At 37.4% G+C, this 16,265-nt stretch overlaps 1 protein-coding gene across 3 annotated transcripts in view; it reads left to right on the top strand.

Moving 5' to 3' along the window:
• Nucleotides 1-16,265, top strand: part of AUH (AU RNA binding methylglutaconyl-CoA hydratase) — a 163,603-nt gene that overhangs the window by 86,481 nt on the left and 60,857 nt on the right. For all 3 annotated transcript variants that reach the window (XM_007193423.2, XM_007193421.3, XM_057548727.1), the window contains one exon: nt 364-420. In XM_007193423.2, coding sequence (XP_007193485.2) covers nt 364-420 — 57 coding nt within the window. The remainder of the gene's footprint in view (nt 1-363; nt 421-16,265) is intronic.

Raw genomic sequence — 16,265 nt, 5'->3', positions numbered from 1 at the left:
TACTTGTCAGGCACAGCCTCTCTCCTCATCCTGAATAATTAATGAGATCTAAGCCTTCAAACATGACTTGGCAGTATCAGGTCAAATTATGTAGTCACAACCCTGGTCTTTCTGCATCAAAAATTAATTCTCTGCCAAGCAGTTTTTAACAGAAAATGTCGTGTGAATCTCTTAATATATATCATTTAGAATGTTTACTTATTTCCATAACTGAATGCCTTCTGAAGTGATTTTTAAAAAGATTTGTGACACAAATTTAATTAGTAAACAGAATATTTGTAGCTTATTTTCCTAACTTTTTCAGGTCATCATATTTGAATTTGATGAAGTGGATGTTACTTAATTTTCTTCTTTCCTTTTTAGCTTCTTCTGCAAAAATGGGCCTGGTTGAAACAAAGTTGGCAATTATTCCTGGTGGAGGTATGAATTGTTCATGCCCATCTTGATTTGTTCCTCAAAACAGAGCATAGGGCAAAAAGATGTTAGTTGAAAAGGCAACATTTTGGGTAAAGAGACTCATGCTGTGTTGTTTGCTTCTGTAGCAGAGTCCTTATTCAAAATGCATTCTTTAGCTTCCGTAGGTGTGAAGATTGCAGACGTGTTGCCTGTTGCTCTCTTTTTGTGCTGTGTCCTGTGCTTTTCTGTTAGATTTCTGAACTTTAAAATTATCGCATCAGTCACATTATTCTTGAAGGATAACACCGATATTTTGAAACTTTTATGTGAGTATGTAAATGTGTGCGCCCTCAGAGAGCTTTATACACACAGTCAGACCCCAGTGGAGGAGGGGGCAGGGCTTCCCAGGCTTCGTGCCAGCTTGCTTGTGTTTCTCTGCAGCTGGACAAAGGTTAGGGTCGGTGGGTAGCCTGAATTTGGAGCTGAGGAGGTGTTGTTTCTTCTGTTACTACAAAAAAGGTGAGCAGCTTCTGTTGGAAGACTCATTTAAGAAAGTACCTTTCCATCATTGATAATGAAATCTGCATCACCAGATAAATGTGAAATTTTTGTTCTTTCGTCTGATGCAGAGGATTTGGAGACATTCCCATTCTGTGAAGTCGTTCTTTCAAAAAGTTGACTTCACCTGAGGATGTGCACATTGATAACTTATTAGTTTATGAATGAAATAACAGTAATAATGTAAAAATTAAAGGCAGTGTTCGAACACTTCCTTTGTACCTAAGTTAAAATTATATATTTAACCTTATCATTATAAGAATATTTGTCCTGGTTAAGGTGTATAGGTAGAGATTAAAACATAATTCAGTGAAACTGAAGACTACCCAGATCAATATATAAGACTCACTGAGTTTTCTACTTTGGTAATCCACAAAAATAATATTCTTGTAGGTAAAAGCATTTACGGTCTACCTGTTTTACCATGCCGGTCTTTTTCACAGTGACTCATGAAAACGCTAAAAGGATTTATAAGAAAATAGACCCAATTGAAAAGAATTATCAGATAAAAATATGTGAAATAATACAAGGTTTAGAAAAAGGATGATATGACATGTTTCTGAAATTCTTTTGAAGAAGTAAGCATTTATTCATAATTAGGATATGACTGAGCCTAGAAAGATAGTGACTGTAATTGAATGGTGGGCCCCCTGAGAGATATGTCAATCTGGAACCTATGAATGTGACCTTATTTGGAAAAGGGGTCTTTGCAGATATAATTAACTTAAGGATCTTGAGATGAGATCATCCTGGATTATCTGAATGAACCTCAGATTCAATGACAAGTATCTTTATAAGAAGAGGGGAAGATTCAAAAAAGAGAAAAAACAAAGAGAAGAAGGTCTTGTGAAGACAAAGACAGCAGAGATTGGAGAGATGCATTTGCAAGTCAAGGAAGAAAAAGGATTGCTGGCAGCCATCAGAAGCTAGGGGATTCTTCCTCAGAGCCTCCAGGAGGAACCAACCCTGCCAACATCTTAATTTTGGACTTCTGGCCTCCAGAACTATGAGAGAATAAATTTCTGTTGTTGTAAGCCACCAAGTTTGGTAATTTTGTTACAGCAGCCATAGGAAACTAATACAGTGGTTTTTAATGTTTAAGTAAGTTTTTTGGAAAGGGAATTAGTAGGTGGCAGAGATAGGGGATGGAAGGAAAATGAACTTGATAATTTGAATATTTACCAAGTCCCGGATATGAAATGTTTTGTATTAAAACCACCAGAAGATAATACTGTTGTGTGAGAGTATAGTTGGGTTTGATTAGATGCAAAAAGCTTAATTGATTATACTAAGAAATGAAGGTGGTAGCTTTAGCTCCTTCTGTCTTCCCTTGGGAGCTGCCTGTGTCATATTAGGTCTAGAAATAAGCATTTTCTTCCCAGTGTACTTAAGTTCTCTGGGGTCCTTAACAAATTTATTTGTTATAAAACTCAGAATGCTTTAACATTTTCCATTTGTTTATAAAGGATAGTTTTCTGTCTTTTTGTTTTCTTCCCTTTTTTTCTAAGTGAGTCTGAAGGAATATTAGTTGCTCCTTTAATATAATGAAGCTTTCAAGTTTATAGCTCATAGTGCATGTAATTATGTAGTACTGAATTTTTTATTGAAAATGAATCTAATTTTGTATAAGGCCACATACTCACATTTAGATAATAAGAGGTACATGCACAATTTTTGCTTCAGTCTTATATTAGCAGTATGGCTATTAAAATACCCCAAGTAAAGCCTGTTTTTTTTTGTTGTTGTTGTTGTTTTTAATAATAGCAGAACAGTTTGTTTTAAGTAAGGATTTTTTTTTAAGTATATCTAAAGAAGCTATTTCTGAAAATTTTATGGAGAAAATCCTCTTCTGTCCTATGCATAGAAGAAGTTTTTTAATCCGCAGATATTTTCTCCAATTTCATTTCTCTCCTCCCCTTTCTCTTAGATCAGGGGTCCTCAACCCCCGGGCCATGAACCGTCACTGGTCCATGGCCTGTTAGGAACCAGGCGATACAGCAGGAGGTGAACAGCGGGGCAACCGAGCGAAGCTTCATCTGTGTTTACAGCCACTCCCCATTGCTCGCGTACCGCCTCAGCGACGGCATTAGATTCTCATAGGAGTGCAGACCCTTCTGTGAACTGCGCATGCGAGGGATGTAGGTTGCGCGCTCCTTATGAGAATCTAATGCCTGATGATCTGAGGTGGAGCTGAGGTGGTAATGCTAGCACTGGGGAGAGGCTGCAAATACAGATTATCATTAGCAGAGAGGTCTGACTGCACAGAGACCATAATAAATCAGTTGCTTGCAGACTCATATCAAAACCCTATCAGTGAGTGGCAAGTGACAATTAAGCTGCATCTGGTAGCAGGCTTTATAGTGGCAAGTGAGTTGATGTACTTCAGCTGTATCTGGTGGCAGGCTTGAAGTCGAATCCGATACTTATTTTAGTCTGTGTGTGGCCTGCCCATTATTTTATTTACCACTTCCGTCTGCATCTCTTTCCCACACTGCGCACTTGTCTCAGTCACACGTAAGCCCACAAGCTAACCCTAGCCAAAATGAGTAAAAAACAAACATCACTGGAGAGCTGCTTTGAAAAGGGGGAGAAACCTAATGAGGAGACAGCAGAAGACTCTAAGACTGCCAACAAAAAGAAAGCTGCATTTAAAAGAAAATACCAAGAGTCCTACTTAAATTATGGGTTCATTGCAACAGGTGATTCACATTCTCCAAGCCCGCTTTGTATAATATGTGGTGACTGGCTATCCAGCAAAGCCATGAAACCTTCAAAACTGCTTCGCCACATGGAGACCAAGCACCCTGCATCAAAAGACAAGCCTTTGGAATTTTTCAAAAGAAAAAAAAATGTGCACACGAAGGACAGAAGCAATTATTGAAGGCCGCAACTTCATCAAATGTGTCTGCTCTGAGAGCACCATTCTTAGTGGCTAACTGCATTGCTATAGCTAAGAAGCCCTTTACTATTGGTGAAGAGTTGATCCTGCCTGCTGCTAAGGACATTTGTCGTGAACTTTTAGGAGAGGCTGCATTTCAAAAGGTGGCACATGTTCCTCTTTCGGCTAGCACCATAACTAGATGAATTGATGAAATAGCAGAGGATATTGAGGCACAATAGTTAGAGAGGATTAATGAGTCACCGTGGTATGCAATCCAGGCTGACGAGTCTACTGATGTTGACAACAAGGCAACAATGCTTGTTTTTATGCGATATATTTTTCAGGAGGATGTGCATGAGGATATGTTATGTGCACTTTTGTTGCCAACCAACACCACAGCTGCAAAACTATGTCTTTGAATGATTACATATCAGGAAAACTGAATTGGTCATTTTGTGTTGGTATATGCATGGACAGAGCGGCTGCCATGACTGGACGGCTTTCTGGTTTTACTGCTCGGGTCAAAGAGGTCACTTCTGAATGTAAGGCTACGTACTGTGTCATCCATAGAGAAATGCTGGCTAGCCAAAAAATGTCACCTGAAGTTAACAGTGTTTTGCAGGATGTGATTAAAATTACCAGCCACATTAAAGTACGTGCCCTTAACTCACGTCTGTTCGTGCAGCTCTGTGAGGAGATGGGCGCAGAGCACACACGTCTTCTCTTATACCCAGAAGTGAGATGGCTTTCTGAAGGTAGATCACTGGCCAGAGTTTCTGAGTTACGAGAGCCGTTCCAGAGATTTCTTTTAGGAAAACAGTCACCACTGGCAGCACATTTCAGTGACACAGAATGGGTTGCAAAACTTGCTTACTTGTGTGACATATTCAACCTGCTCAACGAACTCACTCTGTCACTTCAGGGGAGAACGACAACTGTGTTCAAGTCGGCAGATAAAGTGGCTGCATTCAAAGCCAAACTGGAATTATGGGGGCAACGAGTGCACATTGGAATTTTTGACGTGTTTCCTACATTAGCAGAGATTTTGGAAGAGACTGAGCCAGGGCCTTCTTTCTCCCAGCTGGTACGTGATCACCTATCTCACCTTTCAGAATAGTTTGAGCATTACTTCCCAACCACAGAAGACCCCCGAACTGGGAAGGAATAGATCTGCAACCCATTTGTGAACAAGCCAGGTGAATCGACTTTGTGCGTGCTAGAAGAGGATCAACTGCTTGAGGTCACAAATGACGGTGGCCTCAAAAGTATGTCTGAGACAACTTCAAATCTCCATACATTCTGGATTAAAGTCAAGGCGGAATATCCTGAGATTGCCACAAAAACACTGAAAACCCTGCTTCCATTTCCAACCACCTATCTTTGTGAAGCAGGGTTTTCTGTGGTGACAGCAACCAAAAAGAGATTACGGAGTAGATTGGGCATAAGCAACACATTTTGGGTGTCCCTGTCTCCCATCACCCCCAGATGGGACCATCTAGTGGCAGGAAAACAGGCTCAGGGCTCCCACTGATTCTGCATTATGGTGAGTTGTATAATTATTTCATTATATATTACAATGTAATAATAATAGAAATAAAGTGCACAATAAATGTAATGTACTTGAATCATCCTGAAACCATCCCCCCACCTCACCCTGGTCCGTGGAAAAATTGTCTTCCACGAAACCGGTCCCTGGTGCCAAAAAGGTTGGGGACTGCTGTCTTAGGTGATCCTCATATGAAAATACTGCTAATTTTTTTCTTAAAACTGTTTTTAAATTGGTGAATTTGCTATGTCTAAAATGATCTCTGAGATGTCCTTTTTTTTTTTTTTTTTTGACTGTAAACATTGCGGTTAAGTGTTATAAAGAGCTTACTATAATAGACGTAGTAGACTACACTGAATTTTTTTTCTCCCTTCCTGGTGGTGCCTAACTTGCTTCCTGTCGTAGATGCTCATTGAGCAGCCAGGTGCTCGTGACCCTCATCAGTGAGCCTTTCTTCACTGTCAGTGGTCCCAGCCTTTCATCTGTTTCAGACAAGGGTGGTTGCGAATAGAAGATGGGTAGAATGTAAGTGGGGAGAATTCAAATACAGGGAGAGTATTGTGGAAAGAAATAATGCTTTGCTTTCCTTTTTAATACTATGGATGAAATAAATATTTTGGGGGAAAATGTGTGAACTCCATCCAGTCTAGAAGACATATGAAAATAAGTCTAACAAAGAATGCTCTTCTAAGTTATTACAGGCTCATGGTTCCATATGTTAATCCAGGTGAAACTATCTCCCCACTTGGATTTACTGTATGTTTGATCAGCCACAAAAGAGTTAACCTGATGCTCTTAGTTGTCATATTATCATCACTTCTGCACTTTTGTGATAACAGTTTACTGGGAAACTGTAATCAAAACCTGGCATTTAGTTTTCTTTCTTTCTTTCTTTTTTTTTTTTTAACTTGAACTTGAGTCTGAATAACAATGTGATTATTTTTAAGGTATATTTTGTAAATTTTCTTAAAATAAAACAAGTTAAATTATAAAGCGATTGTTTTGCAGATATAGTAATAGTCCTAATGAGCGTATTAATGGACCATTACTATAATGTAAGTTTTAGATTACTGTTCTAAATTTCAGTTTTTACTTGATCATTAAAATTACATAGTTAATGAAAAGTAAGATGTGAAGGAAGGTGGAAACATACTAAAGCCAAATTGAACTTCTTTAAGTTGTATTATATCAGATATAATAAAAATGGAATGTAATTGACTGTCATATACTTAAACCAGTACTTTTATTTGTAATATATATATATATATATATTTAAGTATAGACAGATATTATAAAATACGATGTTAATGATTTAAAGCCAGTTTAAAAATCCTTAATATTGTTACCCTAGGATCTTCCTGTAATATTCTTAGATTATATTAAGGATTTTTATACACTAAATAGCCCTACTCTGTTCTTTATTATTTTCACCTTTAAGAAAACAGCTAAACTTCCTATCTTCTTCCCAACTGAGAGAATGCTCCAGTACTAGAAAATAAAATTCTCTTTTGGAAATAGCTCCCCAAACAATACCACCCTTTAACACATTTATAAGAGTGCAGTAAAACAAGTTCAGAGGATTAGAATTCTGTTATTTGACAGTTTAGGAAATTTCTGGAAGTTTGCACAGAAAATGGTGGCAGATTCTTTTATTCCTGGCCTCTGTTTCTTACATCTTCTACTAGAGGATTTGGGGTATATGTCAAGAAACCTTATTATATCTAAGAAAACTGTTAAGGCTTCTTGCTTGGGTATACATCACTGTGGACAAGATGTCTAGTATTTCCATTGCTCTGTGGTTCTCTTTCATTCTCTCTAGCTTTTTATTTCGGAAATATTCAAACTTTAGGAAATGTGAAAGGCAGTAAAAGGAAACTCTTTATACCCTTTGCCAAGATCTGTCCCCCCCCCCCATGCCCCTCTCCTTCCACTCTCCACCTCCCTCTCTCATATGCACATCCATTGTGTTCTTGCCAAACCATTTCGAAATAACAAGGTGAACCTTTAAATATTTCAGTATGCTTTTCATAAGAATAAGAAAGGACTCATACAACCACAACACTGTTATAACACCTAACATATTAACATTATTATTAATATTCGGATTACCTCAGGTTCAAAATGTTGTTTGTAGTGGTCTTTTTGTTTTGCTTTTCCAATTCAGGATTCATTTAAATGCCACACATTGCAATTTTGTTTGTTTGTTGTTTTAATCTCAGTAAGTTTTCCATCTCTTTTTGTTTTTGTTTTTTTAACACTAATCTTTTTAAAAAGAAGTCAAGCAAATTATTTAAGTTTGCTCATTCTGGATTTGACTGAGTTATTTCCTCACGTTTAGGCTTATGATAAAAAATTTTTGCCAAGAATGCTAAATGGGCCATGCTCTATATTTTCTTTTCTTTTCATTTGATGGCACTTAAAGTTAGGTTGTCCCATTTTGGGTGACAATAACTTTGATCACTTGGTTAAGGTGGTGACTAACTGTGGGTATACTTTTAGTATTCTCTTCTTGGAACGTTTTCAGGAAAAGAATCTTTAATAATTATCATTGGTATTGACTATTTCCCAAATTAAAAAAGAAAGGAAGAAAGAAAAATGGGTTTTTTTATGAAAAAAAAAAGGAAGGAAGGAAATGAGAGCACTCAGGTTTCACAGGACCAGAATGAGAGTCCCCAGTCTTGTCTTTTTCTCCTCCCCAGGGTGAGGGGTTTGGGGCGTCACTGCATGTCTCACTGTAGGCTGTGTTTAGCAATAAGGCAGTCTCTTGGCATGGTGTCCAGGAACTCTATTTTAAGGTGCATCTATGAAGTAATGACAGATTTTTAAATCCAGTGTGTGTGTTGTCCTGAACACAGTTGTCATTTTGGAAAGTTTTGTTTATAACTTTTGTTGAAATCTTCCTAGAACATACATCAGAATCTGAGCTTATTCTTTTGAATATCTTCAGCAGTGACTCATCTTGATCCTGTGAGGGTGAATTTGATTTTCATAAATAGCAAGAGACCTTTTGGTGCCAAATCTGATTAATAAGGTCATACTATTTCAGGAAGAAGAAAAGTATAACAATAAAAATAAGACTGCTTTTCTTAAGAGGCTTATATAATGTCAAACATTTACCAGTGTTGTGAGCAATGGATAGCACTGCTGGATTTAATGGACTGATTCCTAAGTGACCTGTAAAGGCCAGCACTCGTTCTGCTCTCTGAAGTCTGGTACATTTACGAACACACCTCATACATTGTGCAGTCTCATTTCTTTGTACTTTTAAAATGTATTCAGTGACCACTTTACTTTTTTCTAATTAGGGGGTTTTGGAAGTTATTTGTCGACAGGACGTATTGTTAGTTGTTGTAGAGGAAACAGATAGATATATCAATAGATGTAGATACAGGTATAGATATAGATGACTCAGCAGTGTTCCTTTAAAATGCCCATCTAAAATCTGGTAGGAGAGCTTAAACGTGTACAAGTATCATAACTGCTCTATTATAAAGTTGTTGGAATCAAACATGAATAAAGCAGTTGAAACTGGGAATTGTGAGTTTGAGAAAATAGTGTGGATTCTGTCAGCTGTAAGCCTCAGTTTATAAGGCATGTAACGTGGGTCCCCAGCACTTCTCTAACCTTCTCTCCTATTGCTGCCCCCTTTGCTCACACGCTGGGTTCCAGGTATATTTATTCACTTAATTTGCAAATACTTGTTGACCCATGCACTGGTGTAGACACTGGGTGTATAGTCGTAAACAAACATGGAAAGATCACTGGGGACTCTGGGGATGGCCAAGCACATGACATGATGCCTGACACTAGACAGATGTGATTGATAGCAGTTTCTTAGTCACATGTACTCAGAGCTCAGGGGAAGCCACCACATGGCACACAGGACCACATGGAGGTTGTGCTTGGGAACAGTGAAAAAACAGAGTGTGGGAGGCAGGCTTTGTAGTGATGAGAGGGTGGTGTGCCCCCTGGTTCCTTAGGGAGGATGTGATTGGTTTTGTTTGAATAATTTCACAATCTGGCAGGAACCTGGAACCCTCTCCCCAGAAATAAGTAGGAACCATGCCTAGTCTTCCTGATGAGAGGAAGGTTGTTTGTCTAGGGGACTTAGTTCATTGGAGCAAAGTTGGGAGGAGAACTTGTAGTCAGGCCATTTGTGGTTCACCTGATATCCCTAGGTGTTAGCCAGCACATGATATTGGGGCTTCAAAATTTTAGGCCTTACCCACATGAACAAATGGAAATATAGAAAGTTTCAGAATAGAGACAACAGAAGAAAGAGTGAGTGAACTTTACGATTAATGAACAGGAGTTACTCAATCTAAGTAACAGAGAAACAAACAAACAAAAAACCTGAATAAATGAACTGAACCTCGGGGACCTATAGGACAATACTGAAATGTTTAATATTTGTGTCACAAGAGTCTCAGAAGGAAAGGAGAAAGAGTGTGGTTCAGAAAAAAAATATTTGAAGAAATAGTGGCTGAAGATTTCACAAATTTGGTGAAAGACATAAACTAAGGGTTTAAGAAACTGAGTGAACCCAAACAAGATAAGCCCAGAGAAATCCAGGACCAGACACGTCATAATCAAAACGCTTAAAACTAAAGACCAAATACTACTACTACTAATAATGATAATTAAAGCCAAAGGAAAATAACATTATTTACAGGAAAACAATGATTTGAGTGATTAGATTCCTTATCAGACACAATGGATTCCAGAAATAAGTGGAATGATATTTCTAAATTGCTAAAAGGAAAGAACTGTCAACCCAGAATTCTGTATCAAGATAAAGTGTCCTTTAGGAATGAAGGTGAAGTAAGGATATTCTCAGATTAAGGAAAACTAAGAGAATTTATGGCCTGCAGACCCAGTGTGGTATTGGGGAAAAGATAGACACTTTGATCTGTGGAACACAACAGAATCCAGAAATAGACCTGTGCAAGTATGGCTGGTTGATAATTGATAATTCACACAAGCAATTCAGTGGAGAAAGTATGGTGGTGGAAAAGTTGGATATCCATATGCAAAAGAAAAGAGAAAAAAAAAACCCACTTCAACCTAAATCTCACAATTTGTACAAAATGAACTCAAAATCATAAATTTAAATGTAAATGTAAAATATAAAACGGTACAAATCTTTGAAGCTTCATGAAGCCAGAGACTGTCTCTCTCATTCCCACAGTTTGAGACCACAGGTCTGGTAGTCATCCATCGAGTATTACTAAATGTGTAAATTATAGTTGTCCCTTGGTATCAAGGGGGATTGGTTCCAGAACCCCCTGCGGATACCAAAATCCGTGGATGCTCAAAATGGCATAGTACACCTTATAAAATGGTGTAGTATTTGCATATAACCTATGCACATCCTTCCATATATTTTAAATCGTCTCTAGATTACTTATAATACCTAATACAATGTAAATGCTAAGTAAATAGTTATAAATACAATGTAAGGGCTATGTAAAGACAGTTGGCCCTTGAATAACATGGATTTGAACTGCCCGGGTGCACTTATATACAGATATTTTTCAATAAATATACAGTTGGCCCTCTGTATTCGTGGGTTTTGCATCCATGGATTCAACAACTATGTATGGAAATTTCTGCCCGAAGTTGGTTGAATCCGAGGATGTGAAACCCACGGATACAGAGGGCCAACTGTATTCATTGTACTATGCCATTTTATATAAGGAACTTGAACATCTGCAGATTTTGGTGTATGTGAGAGCTCCTGGAACCAATACCTCCTGCATACCAAGGGATGACTATAGTTGGCAGCATGAGGCAAATTCAAGTCTTGCTCTTTGGAACTTTCTGGAATTTGCTTTTTCTGAATACTTTTGGTTGGAGAAGGTTGGATGAATCCGTGGATTTGGAGGGCTGGTTGTACTGCTCCTGGAGGAGATAGAATGAAATTAACTTCAAAGATGGGTTACACAAAGTAAATTAGAGATTAACTATTACAGGAGTATTTTGTTTACTTGTACTGCATGCTTTTCTTCATTAAAATTCACCTTATTGCTTTATATATCCAAAGTGTATAAGTAATGGGATTGAATTAATCAGCGATTTTGACTGACCTCAGATTGATGTCTATCATTCTCATTTTTGTTTTTTTTCTTTTTTTTTTTTTAATAACTAGTAACTTGGTATTTTAAGAAACCAGATTATTCATTTTGTGAGCAGCATGTTACTTTCCTGTTGTCCAGCTGTACTCAAGATAGCCTTATTTGCATACTACAAAATCTGCTCAGGATCTTAATGGGGGTTCCTTTGTATGTAGCAAGTTGTTTTTCTTTTGCTGCTTTTGAGATTCTCTAAAGAGACTCCTAAAAAGGTCTTTTTAACTTTTGCCACTTTAATTATAATGTGTCTTAGTGTGAGTCTTTCTTGGTTTATCTTTATCAGAATTCTCTGGGCTTCCTGGACCTTGATGTCTTTTTTATCCTCTAGGTTAGGGATGTTTTTAGCCATTATTTTTTCAAACAAGTTTTCTGCCCTTTTTTCATTCTCTTCTTCTTCTGGGACCCCTATAATGGGAATATCAGTCCACTTAATGTTGTCCCATAAGTCTCTTAAGCTTCACTCTTTTTCATTCTTTTTTTTGTTGCTTTGATTGGATGAGTTCCACTGTCTTGTCTGTGAGTTCCCTGATTCTTTTTTCTACTTCATCTAGCCTGTTGTTGAACCCCTCTATTGTATTTTTCAGTCCAGTTATTGTATTCTTTAACTTTGTCACTTTTGTTTGCACTGTCTTACATTTTCTGTCTCTTTGTGGGAATTCCTTTTTGTTCATGCATTCTTTTCCTGTCCTCAGTGAGCATTTTTATGACTGTTATTTTGAACTCTTTTTCATATAAATCACTTGTCTTTGTTTTGTTAAGGTTTTTTTCTGAGGTTTTATCTTGGCCTTTTTTTGGGAATATATTCCTATGTTTCTTTATTTTCCTTGATTATCTGTGTTAGTTTTTGTGCATTAGATAAAACAGCTAACTCTCCCAGTCTTGGAGATGAACCTTATTGTTCAGCCCTGCCCTAGCTCTTTATTGTCTGTCAAACCTTTGGTTTTGTGCAAGCATGTAGCTGTCAGTAGTTGAGGGTGTGCCAGGACCTTTCTGTGTCTCAGAGGGGAGGACCTCAGCATCTGGATTCAGGCTGATTGGAAGCCAGACCCTTAGGCAGCAGCTTTTAAGGTATGCAAACATATTTCTTTCGGGGGAAGACTGGGAGATGGGCATTTCTGTTTGTTCCCTCTACACTGACCCTTTGGTGATAGCCAGTTAAGAAATGTTTCTTTGTCTGCTGTTGTCCTTTTCAACTGTTAACACAAGACCAGCTGGTCAGCACATCCAGACTATCAAGGGATATGTCCTCTAGGCAGCAGCTACAAAAGCTGGGGTGACGGATGTGCGCACAAGGTTCTTTCTCAGAGACAACAGCTACCTGGGGCAGGGCAGATGGAGGGTGGGAAGGTATGCGGCTTCCTTGTCTCCAGAGAAGATTGTAGTAGGCCCTTTGATGTGTGTTTAATTAGAAGCTGGCCCTCGGGGCCCAGCTATGAAGGTAAGCTAATTGGCTTCTTTCACAGAAATACTAGGCCTTTTATTCAGCTACCTCTCCATTGTGCCGTGGGGTGTATAGCTGGTTAAAAACTCTTTCTGTATTTGTTATAGTCTCGTGGGACCCGTGAACATAAGCTCCATTGGCCTCCAGAGCCTAGTGATCAAGGGGTATCTCCTGAGCAGCAAAAGTCAGGGTGCCAGATTTGTGTATACAAACTCATTTTTAGGAGATTCTGGTGACTTGGAGTGAGGCAGAGGGAGAGTGCAAAGGTGGCGCCCAGTGGTCTCAGCTGTCTTCAGATAGGATTTCAGGAGGCCTCTAGATGTGTATCGAATTAGATGCTTGTTCCTTAAATCGGCCTCCTTCACAGAAAGAGTGGGCACTTTTCAGGCAGCTGCTTCTGTGCTGGCTTTGGTAGGGGGGAGCCGGGTGAGTCTGTGCGAGGTCAGAACTGCTTCTCAGTTTGCTGTAGCTGTCACTCTCGTTGATATGAGCCTGTTGACTTTCAAAGCTAGATATTTTGGTGTTTCATTTCTCAGGTGCAGGGCTTAAAAGTTGGTGTGCCTGATGTGGGATTCTAACACTTTGCTCCTCAGGGAGAAGCTTGGATTTTTGAGTTCCCTCCGGATTGTGTGTCACCGCACTGGGGGTAGGGTTAATGGTGAGATTGTGCCTCAGCCTCTTCTACCTGTTTCAATGTGGGTTGTTTCCTAATTTGCCCAATGTGGAGGAATTCATTGCTCGGGTAGTTTTGGGCTGTCTATTAGAGGACATTGTTTCTTATTTAGCTGTAGATTTGGTGTGTCTATGGGAAGGGGTGGTTTCAGGATCCTCCTGTGTTGTCACCTTGAACTAGAACTCAGTTGCATTATTTTGGTCGAACGACTGAAAGCATAATCAGAAAAGTTCTATACACCCAGAATGATTGTTGTTATTTTTCCATGCACTGAAATCTCCCCAAACTACTTCCAGGATCTATTACCCACAAAGATGAAATCAAACTTAGGAGTACCAGTCCTAAAAGGCATTTTGGCATGGGTATTTGAAAGGACCACCTTTCCTTTGAAACAGATTCACCAATGTTTATAGTTATTTGTTACTCGGAGATGTGCATCATCTGTCATGATTGTGGTTGAACTGAAAAACATCCTGTTAACATTCAGATTTCTTATCTTTGTTTGTAAAATTGGCTGCTATTAAATAAGCTTTTTGCATGTAGGATTACACTGCTAAACTAGGATGTGTTTTTACAATCACCTGTCTCACTTTGCGCTTTTTTTTTTTTCATTTTACCGTGGCACTTTGTGAATATACCCTTGTGACCCTTTTGATCACTATTTATGGCAACCTTTCGTGGCATCCCTTTTGTTGATCCTATTACGTGTAGCCAATTACCAGCAGCCAGGTTTGTTCTTTTCCTACTCTTTCTTCCCCTTCTACCTTCTGCTGTCTCTTTCCTGATATCTCACCATTAGAAAATCACCTACTCCTTCCACCATGCCTCCTCCAGTGGAGAAATCTTGAACTACCCCATCCCCAGAGCCCATGTCCCTTTGGGGAAGTCTTCTGTGAGAGGTGGTATAACCTCAGTCAATAAGAAAGTAATGGTATTACTTTAAAATTTAACTCCTAGAACATTTGAACACAAAAGTAATATTGCTATTTTTTTAAAAGGAAAACATATAATCACTAATAATGTATGATTAGAGATAAAAATAATAATGGGAAGCAGTTTGGGGCAGTTTCACAGTTGAATTAATCTTTTAGCAGTTGACAGATTTCTTAAAAGCAATTGCTTATGTTGTCTCATGTCACATAATTTTGATGAAAACAATAGGGAACTATTAGTCCCAATAAGTAATTATTATTAATGGTTTGTTGCCTGTCATTTCAGACTTTTAAAAGTGCATCTACCAACGTATTAATACAGCTCTGTGTAGATTTTTTTCCCCTAAAAATATGATCATATTATACATTTTGTTCTATGACTTGCTATTTTTGATTTAATGGTATATTTTAGATAATCGCTCCTTCTTGTCTTATTTATAACTAGTACAGAGAAACTTCTGGTGTTTCACTATAAAGCATTCTCCTGGCTTTAACTGAGATATGTATCCATAATCCTATGAAGGAAAGAAATATCTTGACATATTGATAGTGTTGAATTTTTTGATACCTGAATTATTTAGATAGATTTTTTATTATAGAGAGATTCTAGTTTTCTTAGAATGAACTACTCTGGTAATGGTATATTATTCTTTCATGCTTAATGATTCTTCTGGATTGTATATACCTATATTGAAATGGTACTTTTTGCATCCATTTTTATAGAAGAGATTAGTTTGAAGTTTTGTTTTATATGTTACCTTGTGAGATTTTGGTAGCAGTTAAATATTAGCATCTTAAAAATGATTTGGAAGCCTTATTAATTTTCTGCTTTCTGGTATACTTGAAATAATACTGGAATTAAATAATACCCTTGAAATTTTGTATTAATTTTACTTTTGTGTCCTGATATATTTTGAGATTTTAAAATTCCCTTTTAATAATTGACAATTCTTGGGAAATATAGTTACCCAGATTTTCAGATATACTGACATAGACTTGTATATCGTGTGTTCTTATAATTCTTTTAATTTTCTTTCATATTTGGGTGTTTGCCCTTATTAATTCCTTAATTTGTATTTTTGTTCTCTTCTGTTTTTCATGATTTGTTTTTCCACAGAAAGAACCAGCTTTTAGGTTTATGGGTTTTTTTCCCCCCTTTTACTGTTTTTTTCTTTTCTGATTTATGACTTCCTGCTTTTGTGATAATTCTACCTTTTCTTTGTCTCAGTGCTTTCATTGCTCTTTTTTAACTTAAAAATTTGGTTGGTTTATCTTCATTTTTAGTGATGAAAAAGTTTGTATTTTAAAGCTAATTTTAGCTGTTTAACATTCATTTTCATATAGCACTTATATTATTTTCTAGATTTGTATTTTTTTCTTTAAGAGTAGGGTTTTTGTTTGCTTGTGTGTTTTTTTGTTTTTGTTTTTTTTTAGTTTCCAAGTTATTTTTGGTATTTTCTATTAAAAATTTCTAGTTTCATTATAACATATTCAGATAATGTTTTCTGTAGTACTACTTATAGGAAGTGATTACAGTTTCATTTTGTATATAACAATTGCATTGGCCAGTATTTGTAAATATATTCCATGGCCTTTGAAAAGAAAGTATCCTTTTTGATTGTAGGGTTTAGACATAGTTTTATGTAATATATTTATTAATTACATTCTTTTCTAGTTTTTCTGTATTTTGTCTGTCAGATTGGAGAG

Source organism: Balaenoptera acutorostrata, chromosome 6 (genome assembly GCF_949987535.1).
Source record: "Balaenoptera acutorostrata chromosome 6, mBalAcu1.1, whole genome shotgun sequence".
Taxonomy (NCBI): domain Eukaryota; kingdom Metazoa; phylum Chordata; class Mammalia; order Artiodactyla; family Balaenopteridae; genus Balaenoptera; species Balaenoptera acutorostrata.
This window is presented reverse-complemented; position numbering and strand designations above follow the sequence as displayed.